The sequence below is a fragment of the Schistocerca nitens genome, chromosome 12, assembly GCF_023898315.1.
Source record: "Schistocerca nitens isolate TAMUIC-IGC-003100 chromosome 12, iqSchNite1.1, whole genome shotgun sequence".
NCBI lineage: Eukaryota > Metazoa > Arthropoda > Insecta > Orthoptera > Acrididae > Schistocerca > Schistocerca nitens.
The window spans coordinates 126,723,054-126,744,341 of NC_064625.1; the positions used below are offsets into that span (position 1 = coordinate 126,723,054).

Here is a 21,288-nt window from a genome sequence, read left to right on the forward strand (position 1 = left end):
GCCCTTAACCTGCAATGTTCCTGATGTCTTACAGTAGGCACACCACACTGTGAAAACATACACTCTTGATGTGGAGGGGTTGGGGGCACGTCAAGCTCCGATTTGACAGAGGAGCCATCGTCACCGCACTTATCGGAAATCGTGCAACACAACTCAGAACGACCAACAGCAACATCAGGTACAGAAGACACAGGTAATGCAGCACGGGTGTCGGGTGGCATCTCCTGAACATCAGGAAGAGAACCCGTAGAAGCCTGTTGCTCGACCGTCTCAGCAGCGTGGAGGAGGGGTGGTACTGCAATGGAACACTGTAAAGGCTGGCCAGCAGGCGACGTCTCTGCGGGTTGAACGGAACCCACGGGAACCGTCACGTCGACGGGTGAAGTGGGGGACGCAGATTGAACGCACATCTCAACATCATCAGAAGCAGCTACATCCTCTCTGGTAATACTGGAATCACAATTAACATCAGTAGGCAACGCATTACCGCCAGAAGTTTTTTTTTTGTGATTTTAGGGGGCACAAATGCAACGGTCATTAGCGCCCAGACTAAGTTAGGAATGCACCGCGAGGCACAAGGTTAAAACAGCAACTAAAAGGGACAACACTATAAAAGACATGTTGACAGGCTTAGGATTAAAAAAACAGCATAATCAAATGTCCTTAGACAGGTTTGTCAAGTGGATAATAGGAAGAACGCGAGCAGCTGCTCCTGGGTCATCCAGAGTACAGGGTAGGCCGAGATCAACGCGCAGTGTATTAAAATTCGGACAGGACGTTAAAATGTGGCGTACCGTCAGCAATTGTCCACACGGGCAGAACGGCGCCAGCGCAGCCGTCAGCGGATGGCGGTCGCTGAACCGGCAGTGTCCAATCCGTAACCGGGCCAAAACGACCTCCTCCCGCCGAGAAGGGCGTGAAGAGGTCGTCCGAGCCGTGGGAAGAGGTTTCGAGGCCCGAAGCTTGTTGTCCGCAAGTGCAGCCCAATCGGCATGCCACAGCAATAAAATGCGCTGACAAATGACCCTGCTACAATCTGATGAAGGGACACAACGAGAAGCTGTCCGAGGCTGGAGGACCGCAGCCTTGGCCGCGGCATCTGCAGCTTCGTTCCCAGGGATACCGACGTGGCCAGGAACCCACATAAAGCTAACCGGAGAACCGTCGTCCGCCAGCTGCTAAAGAGAGCGTTGGATCCGGTGCAAGAAAGGGTGAACCGGATACGGATCACTGAGGTTCTGGAATCAGAGCAGATGACATAAGCAGAATGTCGGTGGCGGAAGATGTAAAGAACAGCCTGGTAGAGGGCAAATAGCTCAGCTGTGAAGACCGAACAATGGCCATGGAGCCGGTATTTGTGTGCCCCGACAATAAAAGAACACCCGACACCGTCATTGGTCTTAGAGCCATCTATATAAATGAAGATCATATTAATGAACTTCGAACGAAGTTCGACAAAACGGGAGCGGATTACCGAAGCGGGGGTAACCTCCTTTGGGAGCGAGCTGAGGTCAAGGTGAACGCGAACCTGAGCCTGGAGCCAAGGTGGCGTTTGGCTCTCGCCCACTCGAAAGGTTGCAGGGAGTGAAAAATCAAGGTGCTGAAGTAGGCGACGAAGCGAACACCACGGGGTATCAGGGCAGATACATACGACCCGTATTGACGGTCGAGAGAGTCGTCAGAAAAGGAACGATAAGACGGGTGGTCCGGCATTGACAACAGCCGACAGGCATACCGACAAAGCAGTATATCGCGCCGGTAGGTTAGTGGCAATACACCGGCTTCAGCATGAAGACTCTCGACGGGACTAGTATAGAACGCTCCGATCGCAAGACGTAACCCCCGATGTTGTATAGAGTTGAGGCGGCGTAAGATGGACGGCCGTGCAGAGGAGCATACAAAGCTCCCATAATCCAGCTCTGAGCGGACGATCGACCGATATAGGCGAAGTTGGACGGTTCGATCCGCTCCCCACGACATACCGCTCAGAACACGGAGGGCATTTAGAGAACGGGTACAACGGGCAGCCAAATATGACACATGTGGAGACCAGCTAAGTTTGCTGTCAAATGTAAGACCTAAAAATTTTGTTGTCTCCACGAATGGTAGAGCAACGGGACCGAGTCGTGAGGACGGTGGGAGATACTCTTTGTAGCGCAAGAAGTTAATACAGACAGTCTTCTCGGCACAGAAACGGAAGCCATTGGCGACACTCCAGGAGTAAAGACGGTCAAGACACCGCCAGAAGGTGCACCCTCTGTCAGAAGAACGAGACTGGAGTGGGGCGTCCACGAAATCTGTACCGTCCTCAATACCCCGGCGTTTGACGTGTGCTGCAGGAGCCGTCGTCCCCTCGTGGACAGAGGCCGCACTGTCACGCGTCGGTAACGGTGGAAATTCGCGAGGAGTAGGGGGTAATGTTGCCCCTACATCGCTTAAAGCTGGAGACTGACTGACAGCTGACTGCGAAGTTACTGTGTCTGCTAACGTTAAAGGAAGAAGTTTTTGATAAGACGTCAGAACAGTAGTACGGTGCGGGCAATCACATCTGACAAGGAGACGGCACGACCGTGGGGTCGGGGATTGGTCCGAAATTTGGTGTGGTGAAAGAAGACCCCTAACACCTCACGTGGTTAAAATATTAGGACGCACTACCCGGAAAATCCCGAGAAAAATCGATCCAAAGTTTCTTAGGTGCGTTATGAGTATAAAATGTTAGTCCATTGCCGAGCCGCTGACTGGCCTAGAGGGTTGCCGGCACGGTAGCTCAGCGTGTTCCGTCAGAGGGCTAGCTGCCCTCTGTAATAAAAAAAGACTGAGTTAATCGATCAACGACGAACTGAAACGGGTGTCTTGTGACGTCCGCGCCGAGCAGATATAACGAACGAAAACGAACAAAATGAGACTATAAAAAAAAGATGGTTAGGGCTCGCACACCTACGCCAGAGGTCTCGGGTTCGATTCCTCCTCTGGCACTTTTTTCCCCTTCTGTTTCATTTTCTTTTGTTATTCCACCAATTATTCAAAAAGTTTCTCAAACCTACATTATTTTTAACACATTATTTTAACTCAAGAACGTAAAGTTTTTCATTCACTGAAAAACATTCGTGCTCGTTGTTCTACTTCGTTTTATGGGGTTTCAAGGTTTAAAGAGACATTGTCTCCTTGGGATTATAACTGTCATCTGCGCATAGGACTGTGCGCGAGCCATGAGAAGTAAACGGCAGTTTGTTTTTCGATTTCGTCGTGAATAGACGTGCCTGTTTCAAATTTCAACGTGTCATTCCGATCCGAGGTTAAACATGTCGAAAGAAGAAGTTGCTTGCTCATCTGGAATAGGAGAAGAAATCCCTGAAGGATCCATCATAGTGACCTATCAAAATTACGATTGAAGGACGCAGTGGTGTATTATGAAAAGCTATTGACGGAAAATAATTTAATTGCATCGACATCTTCGGAAGAAATCTCTAGCGATGCTATGTTACGGGCCGGAGAACGTTATAATAATACACTGGGGAGAATAAATACTTACTTCTAATTGACTCTTGGGGAGGTAAAAGGAATCCGGAGAGATATGATGCAATTTTTCAAGATGACGAAAATATGCCAACTTGGTCTGTAAAAGTCATACCTCCAAAATTCACATCTTTGGTGCAACCTTGTGATGTTTACTTTTACAGGCAAGTTAAAAATTTCATAAAGCGCTTGCAAAATTCCAGCGCATTGTTACAGGAGAATCGTGAAATTAATTCCCTGGAAGACTGTATAAAAATTCATTATATGATTCACCATCAATTATCGTCACGAATATTCCGAGACATGATTCAGTATGCCTGGTTTGCCTCAAAATTATCAGAAACTCAAAACACTTTTGTAAATGTTAATGGGGTATGTTTTTGTACAGATTTATTGCAAACGCCCTGTAACTGTAAAAAATCCGCGTTTATATTTTGCACAAGATGCAAAAATTATTGCTTTGTTTGTTTTTACGATAATTACCACTGCGGTTCTTGTTTATAATTATTATATGTATAAAAATTGAATGTTTCCCAATCGTCTTTGTCATTCTGATTAAAAACGCAATGTTTCTCCTCACATACTTTACAATTGTGTTGTTGGACAAAGAGAAAATATTTTTTATTCAATAATGTAACTAATTTGGTAAAGATAATATAGGTTTGGGCAACTCACTGAATAATTGGTGGAATAACAAAAGAAAAAAACACGTGTACAGCGACGAGAAATTGGTCGGTCGGGAGGTGTGTAGGCTGACAAGAATTGGTTGGTCGGTCGGTCGGGAGGTGCATAGGCTGACAAGAAATTGGTGCGACGGTCGGTTGGTGGTCGGTTGGTGGGCCGGCCGACCGATAAATTGGTGCGTCCGTAGAGGCTTAAGGGGCTCCGGAAAGGCTCAAAATCATGAAAAGTTTAATTTTTACTTTTTTGCGTTTTCTGAATCTGCGTACTATTACCTTTTAATAGATATATAATTTATTCAATTCCGAAGACTACAACTATTTTTAAATTTTTCTTGAAATGTGTTCTACATGGGCGTGACCCACTGTGGCGCTGTTAAACTGCTGTCAAATGGTGTTATTATTAACGTCCGTGTTCATCAGGTACATTTTAGTGATGTGAGATAAAGTATGTGTTGTGGCTAACCTGTGATGGTTCAATATACACTCCTGGAAATTGAAATAAGAACACCGTGAATTCATTGTCCCAGGAAGGGGAAACTTTATTGACACATTCCTGGGGTCAGATACATCACATGATCACACTGACAGAACCACAGGCACATAGACACAGGCAACAGAGCATGCACAATGTCGGCACTAGTACAGTGTATATCCACCTTTCGCAGCAATGCAGGCTGCTATTCTCCCATGGAGACGATCGTACAGATGCTGGATGTAGTCCTGTGGAACGGCTTGCCATGCCATTTCCATCTGGCGCCTCAGTTGGACCAGCGTTCGTGCTGGACGTGCAGACCGCGTGAGACGACGCTTCATCCAGTCCCAAACATGCTCAATGGGGGACAGATCCGGAGATCTTGCTGGCCAGGGTAGTTGACTTACACCTTCTAGAGCATGTTGGGTGGCACGGGATACATGCGGACGTGCATTGTCCTGTTGGAACAGCAAGTTCCCTTGCCGGTCTAGGAATGGTAGAACGATGGGTTCGATGACGGTTTGGATGTACCGTGCACTATTCAGTGTCCCCTCGACGATCACCAGTGGTGTACGGCCAGTGTAGGAGATCGCTCCCCACACCATGATGCCGGGTGTTGGCCCTACGTGCCTCGGTCGTATGCAGTCCTGATTGTGGCGCTCACCTGCACGGCGCCAAACACGCATACGACCATCATTGGCACCAAGGCAGAAGCGACTCTCATCGCTGAAGACGACACGTCTCCATTGGTCCCTCCATTCACGCCTGTCGCGACACCACTGGAGGCGGGCTGCACGATGTTGGGGCGTGAGCGGAAGACGGCCTAACGGTGTGCGGGACCGTAGCCCAGCTTCATGGAGACGGTTGCGAATGGTCCTCGCCGATACCCCAGGAGCAACAGTGTCCCTAATTTGCTGGGAAGTGGCGGTGCGGTCCCCTACGGCACTGCGTAGGATCCTACGGTCTTGGCGTGCATCCGTGCGTCGCTGCGGTCCGGTCCCAGGTCGACGGGCACGTGCACCTTCCGCCGACCACTGGCGACAACATCGATGTACTGTGGAAACCTCACGCCCCACGTGTTGAGCAATTCGGCGGTACGTCCACCCGGCCTCCCGCATGCCCACTATACGCCCTCGCTCAAAGTCCGTCAACTGCACATACGGTTCACGTCCACGCTGTCGCGGCATGCTACCAGTGTTTGCGATGGAGCTCCGTATGCCACGGCAAACTGGCTGACACTGACGGCGGCGGTGCACAAATGCTGCGCAGCTAGCGCCATTCGACGGCCAACACCGCGGTTCCTGGTGTGTCCGCTGTGCCGTGCGTGTGATCATTGCTTGTACAGCCCTCTCGCAGTGTCCGGAGCAAGTATTGTGGGTCTGACACACCGGTGTCAATGTGTTCTTTTTTTCCATTTCCAGGAGTGTATATCGCTGGTGCGAGTGTCGATTGTTTCATATTTATTTACTCTGTCGTTATCTCGAAAATATTCGTAATTAATTCTGTTTCTTGAGTCTCTGTTTTGTTGAAGTATAATAATCAGTAAAAGTAAAGTTATTAGAAATCCTCTGAAGGCTTTTAAGAAAAGGAGAAATGTTGGAAAACCAAAGGTATGTGTTATTACTGTAAACAATAAAGACGATAACCAAGTGAGAGAACCTAACCTCTCAAGTACACCTGCCCATAGCAGTCAAAGTGGGAAAGAAAATACTTCACAGAAGAAGCTTGGTTCAATGAGTGAAAACTATGAATGTTTTATGGGCGAATCGCATGTGAATGAAATGTTTGATATGTCGGTTCTCAAAGCAATTTTTTCAAACTGTGTAAGATGTATTCATTGTAGTGAAGTTGGTCTGGAACTCTCCATAATAAAGCACGTAGGACTTGCTAGTGAAATACAACTGAAATGTGATAAGTGTTCATACATGACCACCTTTTGGAACAGTGTTGCAGTAAATGCAACTGAAGAAAATGGTAGCAAAATCTACGAACACAACATCGAGCGATGCTTGCTGTAGACAAGGAACGCCTTCGGGCTGCAGACAGGGCTGTAAAGAGTCTAGAAATACAAGCAAGAGTAAACAGGAGGAAGAACAAGAGGAAGCTGGAGGAGGAGTTTGCAGAGGATGAAGATAATCCATCCTATGGACCTGGAATGCACTAAAAAGTTAATCCAATCTTTGTCGCTCGATTCCCAAAACTTTTATTTTCTCATACTAATTACAAGTTTTCTAAGGATCTTCCAAACATATTTGTTTCAAACTTTCAGGAAATGTTACACAGTACCTTCTGCATAATTTAACACAGCCTTTTTCCAAAAAACTGTATATTTTTGAATATATAAATAAAAAATTGGAAAAAATGTTGTGAATTTTCATTACAATTGAAAAAAATCATCTTTAAAAACTGAACTAAAATTTTGTAAAATCCGTGTGTTAAGTTGTAGCCCATATTCCAATAAATAATCTGTAAAAACTTCTTCCTACCTCAAATACTTTGTGAGGAAAGATGTAATTTATAAGCGTTATTTTAACATTGCAAGTATAGTGCGTTCCGGAGCCCCTTAAACTGACTAGGAAAACACACACACACATATACACACAAGCGCGCTCTCCCTCTCTAAACCGGCTGCGAAACCACGCAGGCGTCAGCATGCCGGGCACTACAACACGAGACAGTTACAACAGCTCGCAGAATATAGCAAGTCTAACCGACGCTCGATCAATTCGTCGCTTAGTGACCAAGCACGCAAAGCGCTGAGGATGAGATTTGATGTTTTACCGGATCCCTGATATTCATGGTATACTCGTGAAATGGTCGTACAGGAAAATCCCTTCTTCTTCGCTACCTCGGAGATGCTGTGTCCCATCGCTGGTGCGCCGACTTTAACACCACGTTCAAACTCGCTTAACCTGCCACTGCAGCAGCAGTAACCGATCTAACAACTGTGCCAGACACTTGTTGTCTCATATAGGATTTGCCGACAGCAGCGCCGTATTCTGCCTGCTTACATATGTCTATTTGAATACACATACCTACGAGGTGTGGCTAGAAAAAAACCGGACTAGTACTGGTGAAACAATAAAACGAATGCAATAAGGCTGAAAGTCGCGTGGCCTGTCACGTGACTCTCGCTCCGCCTACTGCTCGAGTTTCATCTGCCTCCTGCACTCAGTCTGCCCGTGGCGTCTGTTTTAAGTAGTTGACGTTTTGTCTGTGCGTCGGAAAATGTTGAGTGTACAGAAAGAACAGCGTGTTAACATCAAATTTTGTTTCAAACTAGGAAAATCTGCAAGTGAAACGTTTGTAATGTTACAACAAGTGTACGGCGACGATTGTTTATCGCGAACACAAGTGTTTGAGTGGTTTAAACGATTTAAAGATGGCCGCGAAGACACCAGTGATGACACTCGCACTGGCAGACCATTGTCAGCAAAAACTGATGCAAACATTGAAAAAATCGGTAAACTTGTTCGACAAGATCGCCGTTTAACAATCAGAGCAGTGTCTGAGTTAACAGGAGTTGACAAGGAAAGTGTTAGGCAGATTCTTCATGAAAGTTTCAACATGAACAAAGTGTGTTCAGAAATGGTTCCAAAGTGTCTCACAATTGAACAGAAGGAACGCCGAAGAATGATTTGTTCTGACATCCTGGAAAACATTGAAAGTGATCCCACCTTCTTACAAAATGTTATTACTTGCGATGAATCGTGGTTTTTTACTTACGATCCCGAAACTAAACGCCAATCGATGCATTGGAAAACTCCTGGTTCTCCACGACAAAAAAAAGCACGAATGTCAAAATCGAAATTCAAGGCAATGATGATTGTTTTTTTTTGACATCAAAGGGATTGTGCACATTGATTGGGTACCAGAGGGACAAACAGTGAATCAGCATTACTACATTAGCGTCCTGGCTACCCTACGTGAGCGAGTACGGAGAAAACCGAACGATTTGTGGAGAAAAAAGTCATGGATCCTTCACCAAGACAATGCCCCAGCTCACAGTGCGTTGTCAGTGAAGACGTTTTTGGCAAAACACAACATTCCCATCTTAGATCATCCACCCTACTCACCTGATTTGGCCCCCTGTGACTTTTTTCTTTTCCCTAAAGTCAAGTCAGCTTTGAAAGGAACTAGATTTGAGACTGTTGAAGCAGTAAAAGAAAAAGCGACGGAAGTAATGTATGGACTTACCGAAAATGATCTGCAGCATTGCTATGAACAGTGGAAAATTCGTATGGAGCGGTGTAGAGACCGAGGAGGAGAGTACATTGAAGGAGATAACATGAAATTGTAAATAATTGTAAATAAATGTTTTTTCCAGCATCAGTCCGGTTTTTTTCTAGCCGCACCTCGTATACCTTTTTTTGGCGCTTTAGTGTATGTGCACAGATATTTGTGAAATATGGTAAATATAAAGGGTCCCCATAAATTATCTTTGCAACTTAAGAGTTTAATACGTTTAAAACTATATTAGATATTAAGAAATCGTTTTCAACATGTGCTAAGATAACTCACTTCAGTGTGGGCGCCGTAAGTGCCACGGATATGTAGCGGGCATTCCGTTTCTCTTCACGTGCGATTCAAGACCTCTACGGTTACATGATCAAATACATTGCGAATTCGTGGCTTCAAAATCTGGAGTTCTCTAAACCTCTGTTCGGTAGGCCAGATATTTTACAAAATCCCACAGGAAGAAGTCTAGTGGTGTGAGGTCAGCGGATCGTGTCCGTCATGGAACTGGACCACTTCGTCCGCTCCACCTGTCCGGATGGATCTGATCAGATGAAGTGCCATTTGGTTCCAATAAAACCCCATGTCATTCCAAGCATGTGTGTCAATTTGTACCACTCTATCTACATTATTCCGAGATTTATTCAGTTTTCAAATTTATACTGACTCTTTTGATCACCTGGTATACGTCAGCACATTTAAAGCGCCGTGTATGATTTGCAGCGGTGGCGTGGGTGGTGATCCCCCAGCCGTGGGACGTGCCCCTGGGCGGCGGCCTGCGGCTGAGTTCGTGGCGGGCCTTCCTGCTGCTGGGCGCGGCGCTCAGCGCGCTCACACTGGTGCTGCTGAGGACCCTGATGGTCGAGAGCCCCAAGTTCCTGCTGGTGGCCGGCCGCCACCAGGAGGCGCTGGCCGTGCTGCGGCACATGTTCTCCGCCAACAACTCCGTGCCCCCAGACACGTTCCCGGTGAGTCAGTACCACCATTAGTATATATATATATATATATATATATATATATATATATATATATATATATATATATATATATATATATATATTCCTGGAAATTGAAATAAGAACACCGTGAATTCATTGTCCCAGGAAGGGGAAACTTTATTGACACATTCCTGGGGTCAGATACATCACATGATCACACTGACAGAACCACAGGCACATAGACACAGGCAACAGAGCATGCACAATGTCGGCACTAGTACAGTGTATATCCACCTTTCGCAGCAATGCAGGCTGCTATTCTCCCATGGAGACGATCGTAGAGATGCTGGATGTAGTCCTGTGCAACGGCTTGCCATGCCATTTCCACCTGGCGCCTCAGTTGGACCAGCGTTCGTGCTGCACGTGCAGACCGCGTGAGACGACGCTTCATCCAGTCCCAAACATGAATGGGGGACAGATCCGGAGATCTTGCTGGCCAGGGTAGTTGACTTACACTTTCTAGAGCACGTTGGGTGGCACGGGATACATGCGGACGTGCATTGTCCTGTTGGAACAGCAAGTTCCCTTGCCGGTCTAGGAATGCTAGAACGATGGGTTCGATGACGGTTTGGATGTACCGTGCACTATTCAGTGTCCCCTCGACGATCACCAGTGGTGTACGGCCAGTGTAGGAGATCGCTCCCCACACCATGATGCCGGGTGTTGGCCCTGTGTGCCTCGGTCGTATGCAGTCCTGATTGTGGCGCTCACCTGCACGGCGCCAAACACGCATACGACCATCATTGGCATCAAGGCAGAAGCGACTCTCATCGCTGAAGACGACACGTCTCCATTCGTCCCTCCATTCACGCCTGTCGCGACACCACTGGAGGCGGGCTGCACGATGTTGGGGCGTGAGCGGAAGACGGCCTAACGTTGTGCGGGACCGTAGCCCAGCTTCATGGAGACGGTTGCGAATGGTCCTCGCCGATACCCCAGGAGCATCAGTGTCCCTAATTTGCTGGGAAGTGGCGGTGCGGTCCCCTACGGCACTGCGTAGGATCCTACGGTCTTGGCGTGCATCCGTGCGTCGCTGCGGTCCGGTCCCAGGTCGACGGGCACGTGCACCTTCCGCCGACCACTGGCGACAACATCGATGTACTGTGGAGACCTCACGCCCCACGTGTTGAGCAATTCGGCGGTACGTCCACCCGGCCTCCCGCATGCCCACTATACGCCCTCGCTCAAAGTCCGTCAACTGCACATACGGTTCACGTCCACGCTGTCGCGGCATGCTACCAGTGTTAAAGACTGCGATGGAGCTCCGTATGCCACGGCAAACTGGCTGACACTGACGGCGGCGGTGCACAAATGCTGCGCAGCTAGCGCCATTCGACGGCCAACACCGCGGTTCCTGGTGTGTCCGCTGTGCCGTGCGTGTGATCATTGCTTGTACAGCCCTCTCGCAGTGTCCGGAGCAAGTATGGTGGGTCTGACACACCGGTGTCAATGTGTTCTTTTTTCCATTTCCAGGAGTGTATATATATATACAGGGTGAGTCACCTAACATTACCGCTGGATATGTTTCGTAAACCACATCAAATACTGACGAACCGATTCCACAGACCGAACGTGAGGAGAGGGGCTAGTGTAATTGGTTAATACAAACCATAAAAAAAATGCACGGAAGTATGTTTTTTTACACAAACCTACGTTTTTTTTTAAATGGAACCCCGTTAGTTTTGTTAGCACATCTGAACATATAAACAAATACGTAATCAGTGCCGTTTGTTGCATTGTAAAATGTTAATTACATCCGGAGATACTGTAACCTAAAGTTGACGCTTGAGTACCACTCCTCCGATGTTCCATCGTGTGTATCGGAGAGCACCGAATTACGTAGGGATCCAAAGGGAACGGTGATGGACTTTAGGTACAGAACAGACTGGAACAGCACATTACGTCCACATGCTAACACCTTTTTATTGGTCTTTTTCACTGACGCACATGTACATTACCATGAGGGGTGAGGTACACGTTCGACGGGCGTTTCATCGGACGTGGAGGACGCATAAATTGGCCAGCCCGTTCTCCTGATCTTACACCTCTGGGTACGTTAAAGGAGAATGTGTACCGTGATGTGCCTACAACCCCAGAGGATATGAAACAACGTATTGTAGCAGCCTGCGGCGACATTACACCAGATGTACTGCGGCGTGTACGACATTCATTACGCCAGAGATTGCAGTTGTGTGCAGCAAATGATGGCCACCACATTGAACATCTATTGGCCTGACATGTCGGGACACACTCTATTCCAGTCCGTAATTGAGAACGGAAACCACGTGTGTACGTGTACCTCACCCTTCATGGTAATGCACATGTGCGTCAGTGAAAAAGACCAATAAAAAGGTGTTAGCATGTGGACGTAATGTGCTGTTCCAGTCTCTTCCGTACCTAAGGTCCATCACCGTTCCCTTTGGATCCCTACGTAATTCGGTGCTCTCCGATACACACGATCGAAAAGCGGAGGAGTGGTACTCAAGTGTCAACTTTAGGTTACAATATCTCCGGATGTAATTAACATTTTACAATGCAACAAATGGCATTGATTACGTATTTGTTTATATGTTCAGATGTGCTAACAAAACTAACGGGGTTCCATTTAAAAAAACGTAGGTTTGTGTTAAAAAACATACTTCCGTGCATTTTTGTATGGTTTGTATTAAACAATTACACTATCCCCTCTCCTTACGTTCCGTCTGTGGAATCGGTTCAACAGTATTTGATGTGGTTTAGGATATATATCCAGCGGTAACGTTAGGTGACTCACCCTGTATATACTGGGGCAGGAGCACAGTGGGGCACAGGGTAAAGCTATGTGACACACTGTGTGGGTGGGCATTGAGAGACAGTTCCTTTTATTTGTTTGGTTATTGCCTATTTAGTCTCACCAGATTGGATCTTAAGGCCAGGAGAACTCGAGACTATCCAATGAGGAGCAACCCGTTTCCTCAGTAGATCGTTTAATCAGCGCGAAACCATTACAGAGATGAAACTTCCTGGCAGATTAAAACTGTGTGCCCGACCGGTCGGGCACACAGTTTTAATCTGCCAGGAAGTTTCATATCAGCGCACACTCCGCTGCAGAGTGAATATCTCATTCTGGCATTACAGAGATGTTCAACAAACTCTAGTGGCAGATGTTATGGCAGAGGCGTTTCATGTCATAAAGAGATTTCCATTAGAATTCCTGGAACAATACGTTGCGGAAAGAGTCGATCAACACATTACTTCCTCGCACATACATCTCACGAAATGACCACGACAAGAAAATGAGAGAAATTAGAGATCATACAGAGGTATACAGAGAAACATTCTTCCCATGTGGTTGGAACAGCAAATGGGGGAACAGAAGTACCCTCTGCCACACGTCGTAATGTGGCTTGTGGAATATAGAAACAGATGCAGATGTGGGCATTCCATTTTAATGCACAAACGAAACTAGGACCCCCATTCACAGCGTGATCATGAGCACATCTAAACATAATAACTCTTCAAAATTTATTCGTTGAGTGCAAACTCGACATCACCTATATTATCTGTCGAACTACTACCCAGTTGTGACATATAAAAATTCGAGCCATTCAGCACAAGCGGCCACCTTAACCAGCTATCCGTGCACGTCGGCCGCCGTGGCCGAGCGGTTCTAGGTGCTTCAGTTCGGAACCGAGCGACTGCTATGGTCACAGGTTCGAATCCTGCTTCCGACATGGATGTGTGTGATGTCCTTAGCTTGGTTAGGTTTAAGTAGTTCTAAGTTCTAGGAGACTGATGACCTTAGATGTTAAATCCCATAGTGCTCAGAGCCATTTGAACCTATCCGTGCACACTCCATCGACTGACCCAAACCTCCATATGTCACACGTTTTACATCCTTCTGTCGTAGTCCGCTAACTTCATGTTACTTTGATTCTTGCAGCAGTGTAAATGAGACAACGAGGAACCATATGCATGACTGGACTTATAGTACTTACATGCATAACTGCAAGGACAGACTACAATATAAGGATGTAGGCAGTGCCACATATGGAGGTCTGGGTCAGTGCGGGAAGCCTGCACGGATAGTCGAAGTGATTAAGTCGATCGCTCGCGATAAGCAGGAAATCTGGGCCAGCTGTCAAACTGGCACAAACTTCCATATGTAAGCAATTGGCTTGTAAGTCTCTACCTAACGCAGACAATGTCAACGAAATAAGTCAGTGGATAAGTATTTCATATACCTGTGGATCTTCAACAGTGTCTGTTCCTTCTGGCACACGTGTAAGTAAGAAAAAACATTACATCCTTCTGACATACTGTCACATCGCCATCTCAATGCACATTACTGGACATGTCCCATGCAACTGGCTGGTACATTCAAATCACTTCACTGTGATAGCTTACATCAGTGGTGTGGGGTCAGATGACTGCAAGGTTCCAGTTACACACCATGCATAGCGCTCAAAAGCAGTAAGTGTGCTCTCTTAAGAGGGAGAAATGTACAGGCCTACTCATAAATACATCAGGAGTTTCAGAAGACAACTGCACAAAAACTACATAAAGGACAAAGGAAAAGACACATATCAGTGGATTAGAATGAATATATATATATATATATATATATATATATATATATATATATATATATATATATATATATATATGTGTGTGCATAGCTGAGTGTATGTCTGAGATCTCCTCCCAAACATCCGATCGAGTTGACCACATTTGGTACAGAAACTGCAGGCCTCTTCAGTATCAGCACCGTGAAGAGTACAACCTCCTAGCTCCAGTGGGAGTGGAGACATTGGCGAAAAACATGTTTTTTCAAGCTCCTGGTATATAAGGTAATCTGTATAACAGACATGTTGTATGGGAACAGTATTGGCTTAGCAAGGTAACCTACCTGTCAAGGGCAAAAAAAGGTTTTATGAGAAACAACATGTAGATTTACCTGCATGACAGGTGTCTTGTGTTGGAGTAGTATTGCCCTGTTTCATCGTCCTACTTTACATGGCGGCCTGTACATTGGGGGCAAAAAATGATTTTAAGCCCCTGACATGTAGGCTACCTTGCATGACAGGGATGTTGTGAGGGTAGTACCGACTTGTGTTACTGACCTGTATTGAAGGTACTACACATGACAATGAGCATGGCTGGGGACAGGTTGAGATGTATAGAGGAGGGGTTGAACAGAGCGAGGGGAGGATGAAATGGACAGAGAAAGGGGAGGAAGGGAGGTGGAAAAGGAAGAGAGGAAAAGGGAGAGTGGGTGGAGGATACTGATGGATGGAGGGTGAGCAAAATATGGTCAGAGAGATGGAGGAAATGGACAAAGAGAGTGGGAGGAGGAGATGAAGAGAGAGAGTGGGTAGAGAATGGGGAGGACAAGAGGAGATTGACAGATGGAGGTAGGAGAGTGATCAATAGGTGGACACAGAGAAAGGGAGGAGGAAATGCGTCAGACACATATGTGAGCGATATATATATATATATATATATATATATATATATATATATATATATATATATATATTAATTTTACTTGTACGAATCATACTGCTTGTAATTAAGTTCCAGCTAATGCTGGGTAGTTAGAACCAGGGATTGTTAGTTCCTGGAGCTTGGTGTTCAGCCGCACCTCACATGGTGAACAGACGCTGGCCAGAGTACCGGTGGTTGCCACACAGACGTGTCTGGGCTTTTCAATATGCTTTATCTTGTTGATAATGCTTGCCTCTTCCGCCAGTTCCGCCGTACCGATGATCTTCATCTCCGTCTTCACTACCGTTGAGGTAGGGCACAAGAACAACTAGAACATACAATTTCAGATTACCAAGCAGGCTTTCGTCCTAATAGATCATGCCCGGAACAGATATTCAACCTTAAAACTATTTTAAAGATTAAAGCAATCAGGTCAAAACCAATAATCTGCACATTCGTTGATTTCAAAAAGGCATACGACTCCATAGACAGACAGTCTCTATGTCACATTCTCGAAGAACGAGGCCTAGACACTAAAACCCGAAAACTAATTGAACAAACACTAACAGAAACCAAATCAAAAATTAAATTCAGAGGGGAAATTTCGGAACCATTCTCAATTAAAACAGGAGTAAGACAAGGAGATGGGATCTCACCACTATTATTCAATATAGTTTTGGACAAAGTTATGAAAGAGTGGGAAGTAACACTAAGGAAACAAAGCTTGTGGAAGCCAATTGAACTAGGAAGAGGTAAAGGAAAACTGAACATCCCTTATTTAGCGTTTGCAGATGACTTGGCAATTATAACTGACAGTGAAGAAACAGCAGTAAAACAAATTGAGACACTTAAAGAATGTGCTGAGAAGGTTGGCCTGCAAATCTCCTTTGAGAAGACAGAATTCATCTGCTCAAAATTAGATATTTCGAAACTAAAAACAAAGTATGGTGAAATAACTAGAGTCAAGCACTTTAAGTATCTCGGTGAAGTTATTGAACCAACAGGACTTGAGAAAATAGCACAAAAAAACCGATTACAGAAAATCAAGAAAGCATTCGGACTTATTCAAAATATATATAACAAGAAATGTCTATCAAAAGGCACTAAAATCAGACACTACAACACAGTCATCAAACCAACAGTCACATATGCAAGTGAAACACTCTCCCTGAATAGAAAATTAGATTTACACGAAATTAAGAAAGTAGAGAGAAAAATTATTAGAAAAATCCTAGGACCACGATACACACAAGATGGATACAGGCTGCAGACTACCGAGACAACCGAAAAAATATCAAACATCGAGGCAGATATCAGGAAGAGGCGGATGAAGTTTTATGGACATATAGACAGATTACCTGGAAACAGGTTAACTAAACGTCTATTGGACTATATGACATCACTTAAGGCAACAATACCCTGGGTAACTGAAGTTAAGAAGGATTTGAAAAAGGCAAAAATTGACATAACAAACACATCAGACCGGGATACATTCAGAAGAAAAATCGACAAGTGGAAGTTTACTCCAGAGACGGAATCTAAACCTTTCCGACCAAAGTGGACCGAAGAAAGGAAGAAGGCCTTTGGGGAGGCAATGAAGAAATACTGGGAAAATAAGAAGAACATTAAGAAATGTTAATCACCTGCTTATCGTTCTCCCATGGGGACATTCGCTAATAATAATAATAATAATAATATGTATATATATATATATATATACACTCCTGGAAATGGAAAAAAGAACACATTGACACCGGTGTGTCAGACCCACCATACTTGCTCCGGACACTGCGAGAGGGCTGTACAAGCAATGATCACACGCACGGCACAGCGGACACACCAGGAACCGCGGTGTTGGCCGTCGAATGGCGCTAGCTGCGCAGCATTTGTGCACCGCCGCCGTCAGTGTCAGCCAGTTTGCCGTGGCATACGGAGCTCCATCGCAGTCTTTAACACTGGTAGCATGCCGCGACAGCGTGGACGTGAACCGTATGTGCAGTTGACGGACTTTGAGCGAGGGCGTATAGTGGGCATGCGGGAGGCCGGGTGGACGTACCACCGAATTGCTCAACACGTGGGGCGTGAGGTCTCCACACTACATCGATGTTGTCACCAGTGGTCGGCGGAAGGTGCACGTGCCCGTCGACCTGGGACCGGACCGCAGCGAAGCACGGATGCACGCCAAGACCGTAGGATCCTACGTAGTGCCGTAGGGGACCGCACCGCCACTTCCCAGCAAATTAGGGACACTGTTGCTCCTTGGGTATCGGAGAGGGCCATTCGCAACCGTCTCCATGAAGCTGGGCTACGGTCCCGCACACCGTTAGGCCGTCTTCCGCTCACGCCCCAACATCGTGCAGCCCGCCTCCAGTGGTGTCGCGACAGGCGTGAATGGAGGGACGAATGGAGACGTGTCGTCTTCAGCGATGAGAGTCGCTTCTGCCTTGGTGCAAATGATGGTCGTATGCGTGTTTGGCGCCGTGCAGGTGAGCGCCACAATCAGGACTGCATACGACCGAGGCACACAGGGCCAACACCCGGCATCATGGTGTGGGGAGCGATCTCCTACACTGGCCGTACACCACTGGTGATCGTCGAGGGGACACTGAATAGTGCACGGTACATCCAAACCGTCATCGAACCCATCGTTCTACCATTCGTAGACCGGCAAGGGAACTTGCTGTTCCAACAGGACAATGCACGTCCGCATGTATCCCGTGCCACCCAACGTGCTCTAGAAGGTGTAAGTCAACTACCCTGGCCAGCAAGATCTCCGGATCTGTCCCCCATTGAGCATGTTTGGGACTGGATGAAGCGTCGTCTCACGCGGTCTGCACGTCCAGCACGAACGCTGGTCCAACTGAGGCGCCAGGTGGAAATGGCATGGCAAGCCGTTCCACAGGACTACATCCAGCATCTCTACGATAGTCTCCATGGGAGAATAGCAGCCTGCATTGCTGCGAAAGGTGGATATACACTGTACTAGTGCCGACATTGTGCATGCTCTGTTGCCTGTGTCTATGTGCCTGTGGTTCTGTCAGTGTGATCATGTGATGTATCTGACCCCAGGAATGTGTCAATAAAGTTTCCCCTTCCTGGGACAATGAATTCACGGTGTTCTTATTTCAATTTCCAGGAGTGTATATATATATATACACTGCGCAGCTAGCGCCATTCGACGGCCAACACCGCGGTTCCTGGTGTGTCCGCTGTGCCGTGCGTGTGATCATTGCTTGTACAGCCCTCTCGCAGTGTCCGGAGCAAGTATGGTGGGTCTGACACACCGGTGTCAATGTGTTCTTTTTTCCATTTCCAGGAGTGTATATATATATAAAACCGGTCACCATAATAAATTGTGATGAAGACTGTTTTTGATTTTTATATATATATATATATATATATATATATATATATATATATATATATATATACTATCAAAAACAGTCTTCATCACAATTTATTTATTATGGTGACCGGTTTCGACCACTACTTTTGTCATCTTTAGATCAATGAGTAAGAACCTCCTTTTGGTGGTAAACTAATGACGGTTTGGATGTACTGTGTACTCACTAATGTGAGGTTCTTACTCATTGGTCTGAAGATGACCACAGTAGTGGTCGAAACCAGTCGCTGTAATAAATAAATTGTGATCAAGACGGTTTTTGATAGTAAGTATTTGTAACACATTGATCACTGTTCACTCCCACAAGGTATTCAAAAGGAATTAGTATGTATATAGTTTTCAGTGTTTTAATCGCTTGAGGTGAAATCTGTAATAGGTCCCTGGAGAAACTTACAGCTGATTTTGTGCTCCAATCTGTTCTGTTTCTAGTGCCCTCATTAACACAACATTAAATGCTAATACTTTTTATTCCCTATTTATTTTGGAATTTTTCAGAATTATTGCATATTTAGAAATTTCTTCCTGCATACTTTTTGAGTATTAGCCATTAAGGCAATCCTTCCTCCTTTTTCAGTGAGTCTGGCTATCAGATGCGGCAGGTTTAAAAAATACACTTGAATGATTGTCCGGTATACATGTAGTCCCTCTAGCTGTCCTGTTGTGTCTTTCGCCAGGTATTTGCCCTGCAGAAGGACCTACAGTCATCCACAACAGTGGCCGGGAACCCCAAGTCGCCACTGTATATCGCACGCCACATGTGGAGGCAGACGTATCCGCTGTTCAAGACTCCCTTCCTGCCCTACACGCTGCTCGCCTGCCTCATCCAGTTTGGACTGTATGCCAGGTAGGTGTTCTACAGATGGAGGCGCTTGTAGCCAAAGTCAGTTTATGGAAACATTCATTTAGCCTGGCAGACCATTTAGTACTGTATCAGAAACCAAGAGATCATTCGCTGCAGCACTGACTTTTACCAGGTTGTGCAATACCTCAGTAGCTCCATGTAGCTACAGTCGCTAATGTCCAACTTTGCATTTCTGAGGTGGCTGGTTCACTCCCCGGTGTTAGAGGAATCTCCAGTATTAGTATTGGGACAGAGCCCAGAGGAAAGATGTCAGTGGTGTAGAGTTCCCGATCTTCAGAGATTGTGCCAGTGTCCTGGATGAAATTCGAAACCCTACCCTCTCTCACCATCATGCGACGCACATTTGACATGATCCGTCTATTACACTTACCATGTGCAGATAAACTACAGATACAACATCAGCATACCCTATGTAAATGGGAAAAAACTAAAACGAATATATGAACCTGTAAATATATGAAACTATCCTTGTAGTTTGGTCTTCCTTAGCGTGTATTACCCTTTAACATACATCATATACAAATTTTAAGTAATGGCGTAAATGGCTGGTCACCTGAGCCCTACATTTTTTACAACAGCCTGGTCCTGAAATGGTTAGGAAACACATTCTTACAAGTAACACGATTCATCTTGCGTAAAAGGCAATTTGCTTTGAAAATAATGCTTCTAAAAACACTATTCTGAATATCTTAACGACCTGTTAAGCCGCGTACCGAATGATCTTCAGATACGTTTAGGGAAACTCATTTATGGGGCCTTGATGTGCACAGCATTTGGAAACGTGTTTCTAAACACGAAAACATCTATTGGTGCCAGAGTCGGCACGACCGAAGGGAAACACTATTTCAGGTTTGCTACTACACGTCACCGCTGCACGGCGCTAGTGGAAGTAGCATTATGTCGCCTGCTGTATAATGTTATTAGGCACCGTATTTTTGCTTGCTGCATTAAGTTTTTCGGGAACAAGTGGAAAGAATTAGGCAGCAGAATGTCTAGCTGATAAAGAATGAAGACGCTCTGCAATGCATTGCTGCTGCATTTCGTAGGACACTGACAGAAACATGTTCTGAGGCATCAAGGGATCACCAATTTAGTACTGGAGGGCAGTGTGGAGCTTAAGAAGCAAATCGTAGAGGGAGACCAAGAGATGAATACACTAAGCAGATTCAGAAGGATGTAGGCTGCAGTAGGTACTGGGAGATGAAGAGGCTTGCACAGGATAGAGTAGCATGGAGAGGTGCATCAAACCAGTCTCAGGACTGAAGACCACAACAACAACAACTGACAGAAACTGTGTAGAAATAAAATGAGGTCGCCTATCGTAGGTCTCTTCGAAATGCGACATAAATGCGCAAGGCTCGGAAAGAAATTTACTGTTGTCAAAATATGGAGACTAACAGCGTCTTTTCGGTTGACTGTAATTGCTAACCTGAAAATTCTGTTTACTTGAAACAAATGGCAGGGTCTGACAGCCAAATGTTTCTCACTCCAGGGAGAGTGAACCCATTCTCCTGCATGCCCAGATGTCACAGTGTTCTGGATATCCATCTGTGGATGAGCAATTTGCTGTTGAGATATGGCACCTCGAGACTGTCGCACGAGAGGTAACATGAGGGCACAGGATGTCTGTAATGTACCATCGTGCCATCACA

At 45.9% G+C, this 21,288-nt stretch overlaps 1 protein-coding gene across 1 annotated transcript in view; it reads left to right on the top strand.

Moving 5' to 3' along the window:
• LOC126215170 (synaptic vesicle glycoprotein 2B-like) overlaps positions 1 to 21,288 on the top strand; it is a 210,825-nt gene that overhangs the window by 146,892 nt on the left and 42,645 nt on the right. The window contains exons 6-7 of the mRNA XM_049941837.1: positions 9,631 to 9,875; positions 19,449 to 19,618. Coding sequence (XP_049797794.1) covers positions 9,631 to 9,875; positions 19,449 to 19,618 — 415 coding nt within the window. The remainder of the gene's footprint in view (positions 1 to 9,630; positions 9,876 to 19,448; positions 19,619 to 21,288) is intronic.